General features: G+C 49.3%; 1 protein-coding gene across 2 annotated transcripts in view; it reads right to left on the bottom strand.

The window, feature by feature from the left end:
- Nucleotides 1–6,542: 6,542 nt before the first annotated feature.
- The window catches only part of VDR (vitamin D receptor), a 39,517-nt gene continuing 25,925 nt past the window's right edge, over nt 6,543–20,134 (bottom strand). The window contains exons 6-9 of one of the 2 annotated variants that reach the window (XM_010352254.3): nt 18,894–19,062; nt 11,682–11,833; nt 11,372–11,485; nt 6,543–10,039 (exon numbers count right to left, since the gene is read on the bottom strand). In XM_010352254.3, coding sequence (XP_010350556.1) covers nt 9,780–10,039; nt 11,372–11,485; nt 11,682–11,833; nt 18,894–19,062 — 695 coding nt within the window. In that variant the 3' untranslated portion in view covers nt 6,543–9,779. Of the gene's footprint in view, nt 10,040–11,371; nt 11,489–11,681; nt 11,834–18,893; nt 19,063–20,134 lie in introns of both variants that reach the window. The other variant, XM_003941450.4, reaches the window with a different exon arrangement.

The following is a 20,134-nucleotide window of genomic DNA, read 5'->3' on the forward strand; positions in this document are numbered from 1 at the left end:
CTTTGTCTTGGTCAACTCCGAATATGCTCTGCAGACCTAGGTTTTGGAAGATGCAAGAGCAGGAGGGATGGCCAGACTACTGGATGACAAAATGAGAATTCAAAACGTTCGAGCAGGCTAGTATGGGATAATCAAATCAGATAAATATAAAGAGGGACAAATGCTATATTCTGCATTTAGTCCAAAAGCAAATTGGTGGCCAGGCACCGGGCTCACACCTGGAACCCCAACATTTTGAGAGGCCAAGACTTGAGGGGAAGTTGGGGGGGTTGCTTCAAGTCAAGAGTTCAGGACTAGCCTAGGCAACATAGTGCGACCCCCCATCTTTACAAATCACAAAATAGATTACCTGGGTGTGCCAGTGGTCCCAGCTGCTCAGGAGGCTGAGAAAAGACGATTGCTTGAGCCCAGGAGTTTGAGGCTGCAGTGAGCTATGATCATGCACTCTGGCCCTGGCCACAGAGCGAGACCTCCTCTCTCTCTCTCTCTCTTACACACACACACACACACACACACACCCCAAAATCAGCCGAGTACAGAATGAGGGAGATGTGGCAGACACTTTAGGGAGAGGAGTTAGTATGAAGTTTCTGAAGCCACATGGAATTAACTTCACGGGTTCTGAAGCTGAAAGAAAGGTGTTTAAATTTGCATAAGTCTGTTTGCGTTTCATTTTCTAGCAGGGACATTATTAGCCTTTTTGACTTTCATTTTCTCACAAATGTACAGTGGAGTTTTCTGGGGGGCTTCTTGACACATGATATCACAACAGGTTGAATGCAGAAACCAACATGAGAATCTGGCTGCCTTCTATTCAACCAGACATTAAAGAGATTTGCAAAACTGTGAAACAATACTGTCGTGTCATTAAATTAGTTTTACTTTGGAAAATGGTTATTTTAAAGAAAAATTGTGTTATTTATCTTAACCTTTTTTTTTTTTTTTTGAGACAGAATTTCACTCTGTTCCCCAGGTTGGAGTGCAGTGGCACAGTCTCGGCTCACTACAGCCTCTGCCTCTTGGATTCAAGCAATTCTCCTGCCTCAGCCTCCCAAGTAGCTGGGATTATAGGCATGCACCACCATGCCTGGCTAATTTTGTATTTTTGTAGAGATGGGGTTTCTCCAAGTTGGTCAGGCTGGTCTTGAACTCCTGACCTCAGGTGATCCGCCCACCTTGGCCTCCCAAAGTGCTGGGATTGCAGGCATGAGCCACCCCATGAATCCTATCTTAACTTTTAATAGATTCATTATTGCCACATTTAACGAATAAACACACTTTAAAATTTTCTGTTTTAATTTCTAATTAGTACACAATTAGTACCTATTGACAGATCTAACCCACATACACAAAAGTTCTTTGGGGTCCTTATTTTTAAGAAAGTAAAGGGATGTCAGGACGAAAATGTTTGAGAAACTCTGGTCTAGAGGCAGGCCACAGAGGTGCATGCTCAGAAAACTGCACACAGCCAGATGCGGTGCTGGGCTGAGTTTCAATGTCTGGAACAAAGACAAGTGGCACTGAAGAGATCATGGTGGGATTTACATCTCATCAGAGAAGCAGGGTTTCAACAAATATGGGGACACATGCATCGATCAAACCTGATTCTTGAAACTTGTTTTGATTCCCTTTTCTCTTGGCGTATGTGACCCCTTGCTAGAGAATACGGACATTAATTATAGTCAGTAAATACACATGTAGGGAAATCCAGGTGTCGGTGATTGTTGAAGGGGTGACATTGACAAAGAAAGACCATGACTGAAGGAAATGGGGGAGAGTAGTCACTAGAGTTCCATGAATTTCAGAATTCTTACCTTCCCACCTCTTTCCCTTACTTTTCTTCTTCTTCCCAGGCAGCTTTCAGCTGGGGCCAATTTGGTTTATTAAGTGCCACACCTGCCCCCTGGTGCCCAGGTGGTACAATGACACCTCTCAGCTCTGGTAGCTATCACGGAGCAGGAGTCCCTGGCACCGGAGGCTGAGATTCGGAAAAGGGGCCCCAAAAAACCCAGCATGGAGTGAATCTAGAAGGTCCATCAGGGATGGGTGGTCGGAACGTGGAGCAATGTCACGTCCTTCAACAAAACTTATTTGGCCATCTCAGTAGCCCAATGGTGATAATGACAATTGATAACTGTGTGCCAGGTACTATCATAAACACTTTACACGGATTCTGTCACACAATCGCAAATCTATGAGGTAGGTACTATTATTGTTGCCATTTTGTGGATGAAGAAACCGAGGCTCAAAAACATTACATAACTTGCCCAAGGTCATACAAGTAGCAAATGGCAGAGCCAGGCAGCCGTTTACTTGTTAACTGTGACTGGTGACTTTTTAACACTTTGCAGCTTCCACCTGGTGCGCCTTGTCATCTGTCTGTAGGGCTGTCTTTCCCCACTGCACTGTGTCTTTCTTGGGGGTAGTGACTGTCTTGTTCATCTCCCCAAGAAAGTTAGAAACGTTGGAAGGACTACACAGCTTGGCTGGACCTCACAAGGAACTGCAGCCTCGCTCACTCTCAGCAGGGACTGTGCTCAGAGGCCCCAGGCACAAGATCTCGACCCTGGGAGGCCCTTGGCTGAGGTGTGAAAGTGTCAGATACTCCCTGTTGCCTGAGAGGTGGCCTGGGAAGCCAGAGAGCTGGTCCCTAACCCCATACCACTCACATGAGGACAGGTAAGCACCACCAGGTGCCCTCGGTAGCAGAGACTCGGAGTCTTGCTGAATCTCAGTCACATCATGGAGTTAGAGGAAGGGGGCAAGGGGGGTGTCGGGTATTTGGGAGCTGGGGGGTGGGGAGGCCAGGCAAGTAGCTCAAACCTATCCCCATAGGGCAGTAGCACCACCTAGTGGTGACGCTCAAGATTACTTAGGAGAAATACCTGGCTAATCCATAGCAGAGGGGAGGCTGGGAATACCCTTGCGGGAGAGAACACTCTCCTTGGATAGAGCCACAGGGAAGGGCCTGGAACTCTTCCAGCGTCTCCCCAAGCCAGAGCAGCTCACTCCAGAAGCTCTCACCAGGTTGCACAAAATGTGAAGAAAACACCGCCTATGGACACGTCCTGTGGGCCCCAGGCTGAAAGGAGTCACCTAGCTGAGGTCATGTCAGTGAGCTCACACGCTCTTCAGGGAACAGCCAGTATCCAATGGCTGCCTGATGCAGAAATACACAAGTGTCTCCCTCGCTTCATCTTGGGGCAAGCCAAAGGGACATCTCAGCTTCAGAGACCCCCACACGGGTTGGTGGAGACTTTTGTTGAGACTGCATTGCAGCCAACTTCTCCCGCTGCTGATTCTACTTCTTTTCAATCCACCAGGGCTGAGAATCCTGAGACCACTCACCAACAGACACCCTGCACTTCAGCCTGCGTTTCAGAGTCTACGTCCCTGGAACCCAGCTTACAACACCATCCCGTATATCATCTATGACATGTGTGCGTAAAGAGATTCGGAGCAGCTGTCTAGAGCAGCGAGCTCTCAGATTCCCCCTGCCAGCCACAGCCTGCACACCCTGCTGTGCTTCTGGGTCTCCAGAAGCACAGACTCGCTGTCAGCCTCACGGGCTCCCTGCGCACAATGAGGACTAGTTGCCTATAGGATGTCAGCGGCATGAGCCATCTCCTTGGCCACGCTGGAGGTGTCAGATAACATCTGTCCTTCTTGCTGTCTGCAGGGGCTGTGGGGCAGGCAGACCAACCGACCCACACTGCACAGGCAGCCTGCGAGGAGTCTGGTAGAAGCTGGGGAAACTGAAGGGCTCTGGCCACTCCCAGCAGGCGCTGTTTGCTTGTTCCAGGGCTGAAGGAATCAATACTTCCTAGCACACCGGTGACCTATTTATACCACATGATGCTTTGAGCCTATCAGCCCCATGGCCTGTGCAGTGTTTTTGCTGCTTTATGTCTCTCTCTTTTTTATTTTTATTTTTTGAGACGGAGTTTCGCTCTTGTTACCCAGGCTGGAGTGCAATGGCGCGATCTCGGCTCACCGCAACCTCCGCCTCCTGGGTTCAGGCAATTCTCCTGCCTCAGCCTCCTGAGTAGCTGGGATTACAGGCACGCGCCACCACGCCCAGCTAATTTTTTGTATTTTTAGTAGAGACGGGGTTTCACCATGTTGACCAGGACGGTCTCGATCTCTTGACCTCGTGATCCACCAGCCTCAGCCTCCCAAAGTGCTGGGATTACAGGCTTGAGCCACCGCGCCCGGCTTATGTCTCTTTTAATAAGCAGACTCGTTCACACTACCCCAGGTGCAGCACAACCCCTTATAAGGGGAAGTTGTTCAGGTTAGTGGCCATCCTGCCCAGAAGATCAGCAGAAGCATAATGGGCTAGCATCTTCATGGAGTCATTCACAGTTAGTACAGATAAGAATGCATTGTGTAGACCAGTGTTGCCCCATAGACTATTCTGTGATGATGAAAATGTCACGCTTTTAATCCCAGCACTTTGGAAGGCTGAGGCAGGCAGATCACTTAAAGTCAGGAGTTCGAGACCAGCATGGGCAATATGGTGAAACCCTGTCTCTACTAAAAATACAAAAATTAGCTATGCGTGGTGGCAGGTACCTGTAACCCAGATACTCCAGAGGGTGAGGCAGGAGAATGGTTTGAACCTGGGAGGCAGATATTGCAGTAAGCCAAGATCATGCCACTGCATTCCAGCCTGGGTGACAGAGCAAGACTCTGTCTCAAAAAAAAAAAAAAAAAAAAAAAAAAAAAAAAAAAAAAAAAGAAAGAAAGAAAGAAAGAAAGAAAGTGTTCTGTATCTGCACTGTCCTTTATGGTAGCCCTGAGGTTATCAAACACTGGAACTGCAGCTTGTACAGTTGAGAACCTACATGTTTACCTTTATTTCATTTAAATAGTCACACATAGCTAGTGGCTACTTTATTGAACAGTGCAGGTGTAGAACCAAAGCTTGGAATGTGAAAGCTTAAAATCACTTGATCCTAATTATGCAATATTCCTGGGGTATATTCCCCTTGGTTTACCTGAAAAAGTTTACTATAACACAGCCTTGAAAATTCTGTGTTCTGCTTGGTTAGCTATAAAAATGCTACATAAGCTTCTCCTAACAGCGTATCAGAACTCCATTCTCCACATTTCTCCCGCCAGAGACATGCCCATTTATGCAGCTGTTGATTTTCTTTCTCTGAGTCCCTTCATGTTTCACAAAATATCCCTCAAGTTCTAATGCCAGCTCCCCTGTCTTTATCTCATTTCATTGCAACACGTTTTAGCCTTTGGTCTGAAATATTTTCAGATGCTCTGAAAAATTTGAGTGAATCACACCCCCAGGTCAACTTATCCTAAATCAATACATCTGTTGGCATGGTTTCCTTATTTTCAGATCCCAGTGTTGTGTCCTTGGTTGGTTATTCTTTTTTTTTTTTTTTTTGGAGACGGAGTTTCGCTCTTGTTACCCAGGCTGGAGTGCAATGGTGCAATCTCGGCTCACCGCAACCTCTGCCTCCTGGGTTCAGGCAATTCTCCTGCCTCAGCCTCCTGAGTAGCTCGGATTACAGGCACGTGCCACCACGCCCAGCTAATGTTTTGTACTTTTAGTAGAGACGGGGGTTTCACCATGTTGACCAGGATGGTCTCGATCTCTTGATCTCGTGATCCACCTGCCTTGGCCTCCCAAAGTGCTGGGATTACAGGCATGAGCCACCGCGCCTGGCCGGTCGGTTATTCTTCTTTACTGTGCCAACGCTACCCTTCATCATTAACCCCACTTCTTTGGGAAGCAGAGCAGAGTGCATTGGCTCCTTAGGAGTGCTTTCTTTCTTTCTTTCTTTCTTTCTTTCTTTCTTTCTCTTTCTTTCTTTCTTCTTTCTCATTTCTTTCTTTCTTTCTTTTTGATAGAGTCTCACAGTGTCACTCAGGCTGTGTGGAGTGCCATGGCATGATCTCAGTGCACTGCAACCTCTGCCTCCTGGGTTCAAGCAGTTCTCCTGCCTCAGCCTCCCAAGTAGCTGGGACTACAGGCTCGTGCCACCACACCCAGCTAATTTTTGTATTTTTTGGGGGGGAGAGATGGGGTTTCACAATGTTGGCCAGGATGGTCTCAATCTCTTGACCTTGTGATCCGCCCGCCTTGGCCTCCCAAAGTGCTGGGATTACAGGCGTGAGCCACGGCGCCCAGCCAGCAGGAGTCCTGTTCTGCACAGCAGTCATTTGTAATCCTTCAGGTCACTAGCACAGCCACCATCTCTAATAGACACATTTTTGCCAATACCTGCTTGATTATCCAGCACCCCTAATTTTCCTGGCTCAGGGACTGCTTTAAGATGGGGAACCTCTTTTATCTTCTCTCTAGGAGAGAGCTAGCAAGATCATCAGTCACCTGTCAGGTCCCCCAACTCAGTAGGAAGCAGGACAATGCAGTATTTAATTTGTGGTTTCTGAAGCTAGCTGCCGAAGGTTCAAGTCCCATCTCTTGCCAGTGTGGCTTTGGGCAAGTTAATCCCTTCTGTCAAGTGGGGGGTAATAACAGTTCATCTCCCATAGGATTCTTAGAAGGATAAGGCAGATTGGTTTGCATAAAGCATTTATTTACAGCAGTACTTTCAACAAAGTAAGTGCTATGTGAGTCATTTTTATTACCATAAGCAAAGCTTTCTACATTCGTTGACCTGACGACCTTCTGGCAAACTTCTGTTCTCTTTGGACATTATTCAGCAGGCACTCTTTACATCCTCCTTTCGCTGCCGTATCTCTAGCTGTCACCAAATCTGCTGCACGTTCCTGCCTACCCTACCGGCCTCACTTGGACTCTCCTGCCCGCTTCCAGTTAGCCAGCGGAGGATTTTCCTGTCTCTGGGAATCTCGGAGGAAATCTTGCAATGCTGGTGCACACTCTCCTTCAGTTATAATGATATACCTTAAAAGTTTTACATTTATAAATGTCTATTTTCACACTCTCATTCTAAAATAGAATTGATGGTGACTTTCGTCCCAGTTCAGCCCCATGAAAACTCATTTTTCCCTCTTTTCTTTTCCTCACAGCTCCTAGACTTCCTTTGGGGAGTGGTCTAGGTTGTGGGCCCCAGGACTGGGTAACTGATATTCCCAGGAGTACCCTGGAGAAGGCAGGGCCAGAGGAAGAGCTGGGACGGTGGCAAATTCCAAAGACAAATGCACATTATAGATAAGGCAACAGCATGACACGAGGCTGAAGCGGAGGGCCGGGGCCACACTGCGGTGGAGCGGGGTCTGATTCACACTGAGACGGAGATGAGTCTCCTTCCTTCTCCTTCTGATAGGTTAGTGGAGTTACAAGTCAGGGAAGGAAGGAAGGGGTCCCAGACCCAGACTTGCTCTTTCTGAAATCCAGGGCTTCCCCAGGGACTGGGTCAGTCAACTGGGGAATGGGAACAGGGGTCTGGGCTCAAACGTGGTGTAGTGAAAAGGACACCAGACCACGAGTCCAGTCTAGTCTGGTTCTGTCTTGGTCCACTTCTTTTTTTTTTTTTTTTTTTTTTGAGACGGAGTTTCACTCTTGTTACCCAGGCTGGAGTGCAATGGCGCGAACTCGGCTCACCGCAACCTCCGTCTCCTGGGTTCAGGCAATTCTCCTGCCTCAGCCTCCTGAGTAGCTGGGATTACAGGCACGCGCTACCATGCCCAGCTGATTTTTTGTATTTTTAGTAGAGACGGGGTTTCACCATGTTGACCAGGATGGTCTCGATCTCTCGACCTCGTGATCCACCCGCCTCAGCCTCCCAAAGTGCTGGGATTACAGGCTTGAGCCACCGCGCCCGGCTTCTGTCTTGGTCCACTTCTAACTAGTTATGTACGCCCAGGGGAGTCACGCCCTCCTCTGTCAGTTTTTCTTAAAGAGGAGATTGAGTGGTTTAGCAACTTTCAAATGTTTTCTCCCACTGAAGAGCAAGCTGGCCTAATATGTTCTACAGCTAAAATCAAACAAGGGTCTCTCTGTTGTAAAATAACAACAACAACAATATTAATTAGTGTACAGAAGTTTCACAATGTAAGTTCTCCCCCTACGAATATTTCCAAATCAGTGCTACCTGCTCCCCTCTATATTAGAATATAGTACAAATGGAGTCTGATTCTGAAAGCAACTCATATCTAATACATTTAAGATTAGGCGATATACATGCTCTTTTGCAATAAGGAACGTGGCTTTCAGATGTTTTTCCAACTGAAGAATTCTGAGAGACACCGAGGCTCTTGCAGCGTAAAGCCTGATTCCTCCCTGGGTTTTCAGGGAACAACAGATGCAGGTGGAAAGACGCGGCTTCCAGGAGTTGGGCGGTCATGTTCCCACTGACTTTTACCTTCCATTTTACACAGCAAATGCAGCCATGTTCCCCAAACTCAAGCACTGATCTGAAGAAGCCTCTGTGATCCACCTGAAAGCACACCCTTCTCTACTGGTCCCGAAGCTGACTCTCCCAAGGGCCGCACCCCCTGGGCTGGGCTGGCTGCAGAGGAGAGCATGCAGTGGAAGTTGAATCACTGAGCCCCCGCCTCACAGCCCTCTTTTGACTTTTGGGTGGTGGAGCGAGAATATGAATTTTTTTTTTTTTTTTTTTTTTTTCTTGAGACAGAGTCTCGCTCTTGTTACCCAGGCTGGAGTGCAATGGCGCGATCTCGGCTCACCGCAACCGTGGAGCGAGACTATGAAGGGACCCTGCCCTACATCACGGAACCCCCAAACGCTTTCTGTGACTAGCCACCAGAGGCTGCCCCGCTCTCCTTTCTCATAGCCTGGGGTGTGGGAGCACTAGCTCCTGGTCCTGGGGGCTGCCAGTGGCCTTGGAACCACATCCAGGCGGAGAGCATGATTCACCCACTGGGGTCTGACAGCTCTTCTCTTCCTTCCCACTCTGCCAGGTGGAGAAGATGCGGCTCACTGCTTCTCCGGACTGGGAATGGGGAGGGGGTGGGGGGAACAGCCAAGGAGGAGGGGAGGGTTGGCCCTCCTGGTGGGAGGTAAGGCACTGGCAGGGGGAGGACGAGGATGGCAGGTGCTTCTCTGCAAGCTGGGACAATTCAGTCCGGCTACGTGGATCCGTGGAAGGAGGACCCCCACGTCAGCCAACCCCTGAGATCCAGGCCACGGAACCGTGGCTCAGTGACAGGGACAGTGGTGGCCACCATCACTATTCTCCTGTGAGGCTGCTTTTGTCTGTTTTTCCTCCTTGGTTCTCTCAGCTGGTGGGTTTGTGCCTGGGGCTCCAGTAATGGGAAGAAAGCCCACCTCACCACAGCTACTGTCCATGAGAGTATAACCAGGGCAGTGGGACGACAGCGGGCACTGAAGGCTAGGGTGGGTGGGAGCTGTGGGTCGATTATTTATCATGAGTAGGCAGGAGAGGGAGATCCCACTAGGCTCTGGAGGCCAGGGCCTGGAGTAGGGGAAGGTGTCTGTGTCCCTGAGGAATGGATGCATTTCTCCTGCCTGTTCCCTCGACACCAGTCAGCAGCCACTCACGCAGGGGTGAGGGCGTCTCTGGGCAAGGCCCTGCTTCCAGCCTCTGTCCTCTGCCCCTACTTGAGTTTCTTTGTCAAATAGACAACAACTGCTCATGGCTGAGGTCTCAAGGGACCAGCGAAAGGCCTGCAGGAAAGGGGTTGGGTTGGACAGGAGAGAGAATGGGCCGGGTGGACAGGGGCGGTGCCCGAGGTGGGGCTGAACCCCAGACGGGGGTGAGGAGGGCTGCTGAGGAGTTGCCAGTCCCGGGCCCAGCACGTGGCCCTGGAGGAGCGGCCCCACCCAGGCAGCACTGCCGCTGCCCTAGTCAGGAGATCTCGCTGCCGAACACCTCCAGCACAAGGGGCGTGAGCTTCATGCTGCACTCGGGCTGGAAGGAGAGACAGCGGTACTGCTTGGAGTGCTCCTCGTTGAGGCTGCGCAGGTCGGCCAGCTTCTGGATCATCTTGGCATAGAGCAGGTGGCTGCCTGGGGGCGGGTGGCGGCAGCGGATATAGGTCTGTAGCGTGTTGGACAGGCGGTCCTGGATGGCCTCAATTAGGGCAGCATCCTGCACCCCGGGACGATCTGTGGGCACGAGGTAGAGAAGGCACAGCAGGTCTGAGCTGGGCCCCTCATTGCTCAGTCCCACCACCCCCCACCCACACAGACACACAATGGCAGCTCCCTCTAGGCGACCCCTCTGTGGCTGCTGACCGGTGATACCGCCCGGCCCCAAAGCCCTTCAGCAACGTCTCCTTGCGTTTAGGATCTAGTCCCAGGTCCTTCCATCGGCCCACCTGGCCCTGGCCCTGCCTGGCCTCACTCCCTGTCCATGCTCCTTCCACCCCTCAGCATCCTGATGTGCCATGCTCTCCGGCCACCAGCCTCCCCATCTGTGTTCCCTCTGCTTGGAACTCTGCTCTGCTATCTTTGCCAGACTCCTAGTGATCCTTCAGGTAGCAGCTTAAAAGGTCTTCCTCCAAAAGGCCATTCCTGGCCACACTACCTCCATGGCCCAGACCAGGTCAGCTTCCCTCCTTCTAGTCTGCCCTTCTGTAGTAACACTTCCTTTATTTAAAAAACCCATGCCATGTTAGGAATTTGTTGTTAAATAGCATTTGTTTAATGTTTCCTCCTAAGCTTCATGGGAGAGCGGCCTGTGTCTTGTTTGCTGCTGAATCCCAGTACCTAGCACAGAGCCTGGTACCTAATGGGTGCTCAATAAACTGTTGCTAAGTGGATGAATGAATGAGTGAGTGAAGGCTGGCTGGCAGGGGTAGTGGAGTCCACCTCCATTCTTGAGCCTCCAGTCCAGGAAAGCATCCCTGGGCAGAGGCCACTAGCTTGTCCCCTGAACACAGCACAGGCTGAGGCAGGGCCGCCCCTCTTTGGACCTCATCACCAACACAACGTCCCCGAGGTTACAATAACTTCCTCTTCAGCCTTTTCTCCCTCTTCTCACCTCTAATAAGCAGAAGAGGTCAAGGGTCACAGCACACTGCCTCCAAAATCAATCAGGTAAACTGTCTAGGTAGAACCATCTATCAGACTCCAGGGTTTTGTACCCTGTCCCTGAGAAACCTCAAATAACAGCAATGTCGAGCCCGGTTCACACAACAGTAGAGCCTGAGTGTGGCTTGAGGAACCCTGCTCATCTAGTTCCTCAGAATCTGCCCTCGGAATGCCCCCTAGTTCCTCAGAATGCTACCTGCAAGCTCCGTAAGGCAAAGCCAAGGGCAGCGAGGGGCTCCTCAGTGTCCACACACCACGGGGGTGGTGGAAACCAGCAAAGTCGGCCTTTCCCTCTCTGCCGCTCCTTTTGCCACTTCTCCGTTCCGGTGGCCCAGCTGGCCCTCAGCAGTCCTTCATACTGCCCACTCCCCAGGGCCCTGAGCTCCTCTCTGCGGGGCCCCATACCTGGGGAAACGATGCAGATGGCCATGAGCAGGACGTGCTCCTCCTCATGCAAGTTCAACTTCTTCAGTCCTACCTGGAACTTGAGGAGGGGCTCAATCAGCTCCAGGTTGTATCCTGCTGTGAGACACAATGGCCAGGTACTACGGGCAGAGCTGAGGAGCCACCCACCCACCTTCAACCCCGATGGGCCCGACCCTCGCCCTTCTCTCCCTTCAGCTCCCTCCCGTGTGTCTGATTGGAGCCCAAACCCCAGGACGGGTGGAGCCAGAGTCTGGGGGCTGGAAGAGGCGGAGGTGTAGTCCAGGCATACCTTTGGTCACGTCACTGACGCGGTACTTGTAGTCTTGTTTGCCGCAGGTCCAGGACATGTCGTCTGTGGTGAAGGACTCATTGGAGCGCAGCATGATGACCTCAATGGCGCTTGACTTCAGCAGCACGATCTGGTCCTCAGAGGTGAGGTCTCTGCATGGGAGGGAGGGAGGGAGGTGAGTTTAGCAGTCAAGACCGTCAAGCCACACAAATCAGTTTAGTGTTTTGACAGGCATACACCTGCTGGGCAACCAACATGTGCCCTGGGTCTTTCATCAAGGAGATGGCAGCCTGACCGGAAGGGACAAGAGTGTTCCTTGAAAGAGAACAGTTCAACACTGTGATTGTGTGCCGGGGCCAGAAGTGAAGTAGCTCAGTCACTAAGAAAGGGAAAACCCAGAGAGTAAGCAGCCAGAGCTATGAGGCAAAAGAAGACAGAGCCCAGGGAAGCTCCTAGCGTTGAGGCATGCATCTGGCAGTCTGCAAAAGGTAGGGCCACAATATCTTCAACAACACCCAAGTTTTTTTTTTTTTTTTTTTTTTAAATGTGTGCCATTGCTTTTTTTTTTTTTTTTGAGGCAAGGTCTCCCTCTGTCACCCAGGCTGGAGGGCAGTGGCGCGATCTTGGTTCACTACAACCTCTGCCTCCTGGGTTCAAGCGATTCTTCTGCCTCAGCCTCCCGAGTAGGTAGGACTACAGGCACATACCACTGTACCCAGCTAATTTTTGCATTTTTAGTAGAGGTGGGGTTTCACCATGTTGGCCAGGCTTGTCTCGAACTCCTGATCTCAGGTGATCTGCCCACCTTGGTCTCCCAAAGTGCTGGGATTATGGTGTGAGCCACTGTGCCCGGCCACTTGTATTCTGCTCTTATTTGTAAGTTACCTGGGGGTCAGCACCTCCTCTTAAATACCTTACTGTTGCCCACACACTGATCGTTGAGCCCCGAGCACAACAAGGGGATCAATAGGTATGCACTGATGAGTTGAGAGGCCAGTGACTGGTTCCACTATTCTGAGTCATGACTGGGCTTGTCTGAACAATGGCAAGGCAAAGCCAGGACCCACAAATAACTTGCTTCTGGCTTTTACTCCCTTTCTCTTCCTGACTGTCTACTTCCTCCTGGATATCCTGTAGATAGGCTGTCGTCCCCTCGATGGATGCACGTTTATATATAAAGACGGGAAGCAGCTATTAACTGATGAGAGTGTTGTATCAATGAGTGACAGATGATGGAGAATCAGAAGGCTTGCATGATCAGGATGGCCAGCAAAGGATCTGTATTGAAAAAAATCACAAAGTGCTAGAGTTGGAGGGCCCCTCTTAGAAACTCATAGAGATGGCTCCCACATAACCTCTGCAGGACACTCCTGTGGTCAGGGTGCTCAGGGCCCCTGGACATGGCCATGGGGTTGTTAGGCAGTGCTGTTAATGGCCTCCTTTCCTAGCAGCTACCACCCACATGATGGTACACTCTTTGTCATTTACAGTTTTGTACTCCTAAGAAACACAGAACCAGACTTCTCCACTAGCCGTGGGACTTCCTTTGAACCATAGCTAATGGAGTTTTTTAAAAAGGAAAATCACCACGCCCTCCTTCAGACAGTCTAATGACACAGTGTCTAAGCATCTGACCATCCTTGTCACTTTGCTCAATGTGCTCAATCCACATTTAAAAACAAAAGTGAACACCATCCCCATTTTTGTTTTGACTCATACAAGTAAAACATACTCATTAGCAAATCTTTGGAAAATACATAAAAATGTAAAAGCAAATTAAAATTTCTCATAACCGCCGGGCGCGGTGGCTCAAGCTTGTAATCCCAGCACTTTGGGAGGCCGAGGCGGGTGGATCACAAGATCGAGAGATCGAGACCATCCTGGTCAACATGGTGAAACCCCGTCTCTACTATAAATACAAAAAATTAGCTGGGCATGGTGGTACGTGCCTGTAATCCCAGCTACTCAGGAGGCTGAGGCAGGAGAATTGCCTGAACCCAGGAGGCGGAGGTTGCGGTGAGCCGAGATCGCGCCATTGCACTCCAGCCTGGGTAACAAGAGCGAAACTCTGTCTTTAAAAAAAAAAAAAAAAAAAAAAAAAAAAAAAAAATTTCTCATAACCACACGTCACATTTTGGTGTATTTCCTTCCTTTTTTCTTATTTATATATTTATTTACCTCGAGACATAGTTTTGCTCTTGTTGCCCAGGCTGAAGTGCAATGGCACACTCTTGGCTTACTGTACCCTCCCCGTCCCGAGTTCAGGCGATTCTCCTGCTTCAGACCCCCGAGTAGCTGGGATTATAGGCACGTACCACCACGCCGGCTAATATTTAGTAAAACAGGGTTTTGCCCTGTTGGCCAGGCTGGTCTCGAACTCCTGACCTTGAGTGATCTGCCCACCTCAGCCTCCCAAAGTTTTGGCAATATAGGTGTGAGCCATCATGCCTGGGCCTTTCTATCTTTTATTCTGCACACACATACACACACACACACACACACACACACACACACACATACATAGAGTATATATTTAACATATTTGAGTTTATACTAATTCTGTATCCTACTCCCTATATCACTCAAAATTCTTTAGCCCAGTTCTTAGAGGTTGCATACTGTTACATCATAGCAATGTACTCTAAGTGATTAAGCCAGTCTCCCATTTACCTGTGATGGACATTTTGGTTGCTTCTCCTTTTTGCTATCACAGGTAATTCTGAGAGGAGTATCTTTATACATGGCCTTTTGTTCAATGTCCCACCCAAACAGATGACCAGCAACGAACACACCTTTTATGGGTACAGGCCAGAGGGACTTCAGTGGGAACACTGCATATGCGATTCAGACATACTGCTGCTAGGAGCACAAACCCAAAACAACCCCAAATGACGGCCCACAGTTTGGAAATACAGGGCCTTTCTAAGTATAGCTCACGGCCAGCACCAGGGATGCTGGCGGGGTGGGAGTAGAGGTGGAATTACGGGGGGAGCCATAAGAGAGCTTGTTGCACGATGACAGGCACCGGCACAGCTCCGTTCCTCATCCCTCACCTGTGTGACATTGATACCCTCTTCCGTCTTCACGCCTGCAGCCGCTTCCAGGCATCCGAGATGTGCCTGGAATTGTGTTGCTGTTTTGCCTTTCCCACCCCACAGGCAGAGCCCGGGCCCTCCCCTCCCACATTCCCACAGTACCTCCAGCAGGCTTGCAGCAGGGCTCTTATCTCCTTGCAGCAATTGTTTATATGTCTATCTTTCATCAGACACCAAACCCCTGGATGCCAGGGACTGTGTTCTCAACAACTTTTGTCCCTCACAGTTTATGTAAGAAAGCGATTCGTTGGATGAATGAAGAAACGAACATGGAGAAAGGGCACAGTATGAAGAAAGCATGATAACCCCCAGGCCTTTGAAGAGCCCTGGGAATGGAGGTGACAATGACGATGAAGGCATTTAGCAGAAGAGGGCAGGGCTGCAGCTGATGTGGCCTGTTCTCCCGTGTACTTGGCAGTGAAGCCTGGGAGTCCTAGGTCTCGGATCTGAGGCTGCTCCTGGCCATTTAGATGCTGCTGCTGACAGCAACTCCTCCATGCATTTCATTTGCAGTGCCAGCAAGGAGGGAGATTTGTGGGGTGAAACGGAGAGGCTAAGGGAGGAGAGGTGGGAGGAGAGAGCAGGCCGAGGCCACACCGCAGCACAGTTCACACCCAGAACAGCCGGTCCAGCCCCGCCCCACATTGGTCTCACGCCCACACCGGAGACTCACCCTGTGCCCCCACGCACCCACACAGGAGTCTCATCTTGCCTTCCCCACACCCTCCGCCCCTGCCTACAGACAGCAAGATCAAAGCCACCAGGGACACAGCCACTCTTCTTCTATGTCTTGGAAAAACAGAACCCCTAAGTGTGGAAAGCAGCAGAACCGGAGAGATGCTGGGCTGGCCCACGCTGCGCCCAGTTGGAGCCTGGGTTTGGGCTCCAGTCCAGGCTCAGCATCACCTCTGCTCAGTCACAGAGAGTGTCCACACCAGTGTCCCTACACCTCTCTTAGCAAGGTTTTCTCCATTTTCATGGAATACCTTCTGCTATGGGACTTCTCAAGTTGTACTGAAGACAGAGAAGCCAACCCCAGCATGTTCAGGATCAGTTAAACCCATTTTGCATCAATGGCTGGGCAGCTCCCGTACCTGCCCATATGTACCTCACTTTAGCTGAGAGTTGCAAGGACAGAGTAGGGGACATAGGAAAACGTGATAAAAGGAAGAAGGCAGACTTCAACTTAAGCTCGGGAGAGAAACTGAGGGTAGTGCTATTTGTGTCAGGATACTTGTGGGAGGGCAAGGGTTAGCGGCCTTTTAGCATGGGAGAAAAGTGAGGCTGGGGTTCCTTAGTGAAAGCGACAGCATTGGAGTAACCTGGTTTAATGAGTAACTTTCTCTTTCGCACAGCTTTCTCATGTGTGCAATCTCAGCCACCATTGGAATCACTGAACCTTGGTATCTGGGAAGTGCCATGGGGGTCCTCTGTCCTGCTCCCCACTGGAGCAGGGAAAGGTGAAGTCTCTGCTGCCTGGCATGGGGATGGAAGCTGAGAGCTCCCGTGTCTTTTCCCTAGCTGTTTACCCAAAACAAGACTTTGGAATATGTGGAGTTTGCAAACAGTAAGCGTGGAGGAGGGAGTTGGAACTTGTGCTCGACGGAATGTGTTGTCAGTTCCAAGGAAAGGCGCTGAGGGTAAACCCCAGGCCCACAGCCATGCCGGGCTCACACGAGATCTGCCGCTTGCTCCTGCCTGCCTGCCTATCACTACAAGCAAAATGTGCAACGCAGTAGGAGTGTCTCAACACTGTCTGACAGTTTTCTCTTCTTCACCATTTTCACACTAATTCCAGGGGAACATCATGGAAAAGTTTCTGCTATCTGGGTTGGTGAGAAGCGTAAAATAACACAGAGCCAGTTTTCTCAGGGCAGAAACAAACTGGAAAGTTCTGGGTTTAACTCTGTGAATTTACCATCATCTCACCGACAAGGCAGTAATTTAGGCAATAACTGATGGTTTTTCTACACAGCTAAGAGGTCCATCAACCAAGAAATGACGCCTCATATCTGTTTCCATCCAGAGCCAGCAATGTTAACTCATTTTGCAGATCCCCATATTCCGGCACTGAATCCGAGCATCAGTATCTAGGAAGCAGTCTTCCCCTTTTGCCAGAACTACAGGTATTGCCACTACTTGAAATGACAACATTGCTTGAGATTAACTCCTCTTTCTCAACCATATGGTTTATGTATTTTATGGCAATATACCAAATGAACTTTTGGGAATAATGAAGATACAAATATACATAAATATAGCCATTTCCCAGCATATCTACTAAATGTGTCAATACTCTATTGTTTTAAGAATATTGGCCGGGCGTGGTGGCTCATACCTGTAATCCCAGCACTTTGGGAGGCTGAGGCCGGAGGATCACCTGAGGTCAGAAGTTTGACACCAGCCTCACCAATGTGGTGAAACCCCATCTCTACTACTAAAAATACAAAACTAGCCAGATGTGGTGGCATATGCCTGTAATCCCGGCTACTTGGGAGGTTGAGGCAGGAGAATTACTTGAACGTGGGAGGCAGAGGTTGCAGCGAGCTGAGATCATGTCATTGTACTCCAGCCTGAGCAACAAGAGTGAAACTCCATCTCAAAAAAAAAAAAAAAAAAAAAAAAAAATTAGCCAGGCGTGGTGGTACATGCCTGTAGTTCCACCTACTTGAGAGGCTGAGGCAGGAGAATTGGCTGAACCCAGGAGACAGAGGTTGCAGTGAGCCAAGATTGTGCCATTGCACTCCAGCCTGGGTGACAAGAGCAAAACTCCGTCTCAAAAAAAAAAAAAAAAAAAAAAAAAAAAGTAAGTATTATACACACTATTAGTATTAAAACAATAAAACATAGGAATGAATGAATAAAATTTATATGAGTGAAATAATAAAGGAGGATCCCTTCTCCAGTAGAACTCTTTATACTTATCTATTTTGGCAAAAATGTTTCGTATGGTTAGAAAACGGTCTTTATTTTTTTTCTTTTTTGAGACAGGGTCTTGCTCTAGGAGTGCAGTGGTGCAATCTTGGCTCACTGCAGCCTTGATCTCCTTGACTCAAGTGATCCCACCTCAGCTTCCCTAGCAGCTAGGACTACAGGTATGCGCCGCCACACCCGGCTAATTTATAAAAATTTTTTGTAGAAAAGAGATTTCACTATGTTGCTCAGGCTGGTCTGAACTCTTGGGCTGAAGCAATCCTCCTACCTCAGCCTCTCGAAGTGTTGGGATTATAGGCATGAGCCACTGTGCCCAGCCAGGAAATGGTCTTTAAATGTACATTTTGGTGAAGGATGCCAGGGTCGTATATGCCAGGAAACCCCTCTCTCCAGGATTCCTAGACTGTCTCATAAGTCTACATGGCCAAGCCCTTTTACTCTCTATTACTTCATTCTGGTCTCAGAGTTGGGGTGTGGAGGAATCGTATCGATGAATTTAAAGAGATAATATGAGGATTGTAGTCAAGCCAGCTGGAGTGAACACAGCAGTGAACTGGGAGTTCTACGCCTGGCTCTGACATACTGGCTGCAACACCAGGAAGGGATACTGGCTGGCCATTGGACCTCTCTGGGCTTTCACAGCATCACCCAGAAAGTGCAGGGACGGACTAGCTCTCCAGTGCTGGTGTGCAGAGTAATGCAGGACAGGCTGCACTTCCTAGAGACAGATTCCTGGGCCTACGCCAGAGATTCTGATTTAGCAGGTCTAGGGTAGGGCCTGAAACTCTATTTTTAAAGAAGCAGTGGAAGCTGGGTGCGGTGGCTCATTCCTGTAATCCCAGCACTTTGGGAGGCCAAGGTAGGTGGATCATTTGAGGTCAGGAGTTTGAGACTAGCCTGGCCAACATGGTGAAACCCCAGCTCTACTAAAAATACAAAAATTAGCCAGGTGTGGTGGCGGGTCCCAGCTACTTGGGAGGCTGAAGCAAGATAATTGCTTGAACCTGCGATGTGGATGTTGCAGTGAGCTGAGATCAAGCCACTGCACTCCAGCCTGGGTGACAGAGTGAGACTACATTTAAAAAAATAAAGAAATAAATAGTGAATGGTTGATCTTCAACCCTTCCTCTAGCTCAGTCTAAGACTCTGACTCTGTTCCCCAGACAATGCAGAAGTTTCTTACCTGAATCCTGGGATCATCTTAGCAAAGCCAATGACCTTTTGGATGCTGTAACTGACCAGGTCAGCCAGATGGGGCAGCATGGAGAGCTGGGACAGGTCCAGGGTCACAGAACCATCATCTGAATCTTCTTCACTCAGATCCAGGTTGGAGAAGCTGGATGATTCCATGTCTGGGGGACATGAGGGAAGAGAAAGAGCTATTTAAGGAAACCTGGACCAGGCCCCCTCCTGCCAGCCCCTGCAAAGACCTGGTGTGTCCTGGCAGCAAAGCCAGCTGGGAATCCCACAGTGACTCCAGAGATCACCCTTCAGCCCCAGACTTCCCTGTGGGATTCTCTCTGTCTCTTTCAGCAGGATGAGGCAGTAAAATCAAAGAGACAGAGACACTCAGAGCAATGAGACTACCTCAAGCAGACCATGTGCTGTTTCTACAGATTTCAACCAAAAATGAATTTGGGACCCATCAACCCATGGAAAAAAATGTTCAACCTTGCTAATGATCAAAGAACTGCAATGTAGAACATCTATACTTTTCACCTATAAACTAGAAACAAAAATGTTTAAATATTGATGCCAGTATTTGTAAAGATGCAGGAAATTAGGCAATACCTGTGAGGGTTGGGGTGCCAAAGGAGATGTACATTACTGCAGGTAATCCAGAAAACCATTTGACATTAGTCACACAATTATGTATACTCTTTGACCAGTAATCCCACTTCCTGGAATTCATTGTAAGGGAAAATTTCAGATAGTGTAAATATTCAGCTACAAGTATACTGTTATCTTACTGAAAAGCTGGGAAATAATCCAGATATCCAATGGTAGGGGGTTTAGGTACATTACTATATTCCAGAGTACTATGCAGCCTTTAAAAATTATATTCTGAGGCTGGGCATGGTGGCTCACACCTGTAATCCCAGCACTTTGGGAGGCTGAGGTGGGCAAATCACGAGGTCAGGAGATTGAGACCAGCTTGGCCAGCAGGTGAAACTCTATCTCTACTAAAAACACAAAAATTAGCTGGATGTGGTGGTGTGTGCCTGTAGTCCCGGCTACTCAGGAGGTTGAGGCAGGAGAATTGCTTGAATCCAGGAGGTGGAGGTTTTAGTGAGCCGAGATTGTACCACTGCACTCCAACCTGGGCAACAAAGCGAGACTTCGTCTCAAAAAAAAAAAAAAAAAGCACGATGCCTCCCAGACTGTCTACTGAGGACAGGTCCTCCAGGACCAGAGTGGTCCCCA

The sequence above is a fragment of the Saimiri boliviensis genome, chromosome 7 (genome assembly GCF_048565385.1).
Source record: "Saimiri boliviensis isolate mSaiBol1 chromosome 7, mSaiBol1.pri, whole genome shotgun sequence".
In the NCBI taxonomy this organism is placed as follows: domain Eukaryota; kingdom Metazoa; phylum Chordata; class Mammalia; order Primates; family Cebidae; genus Saimiri; species Saimiri boliviensis.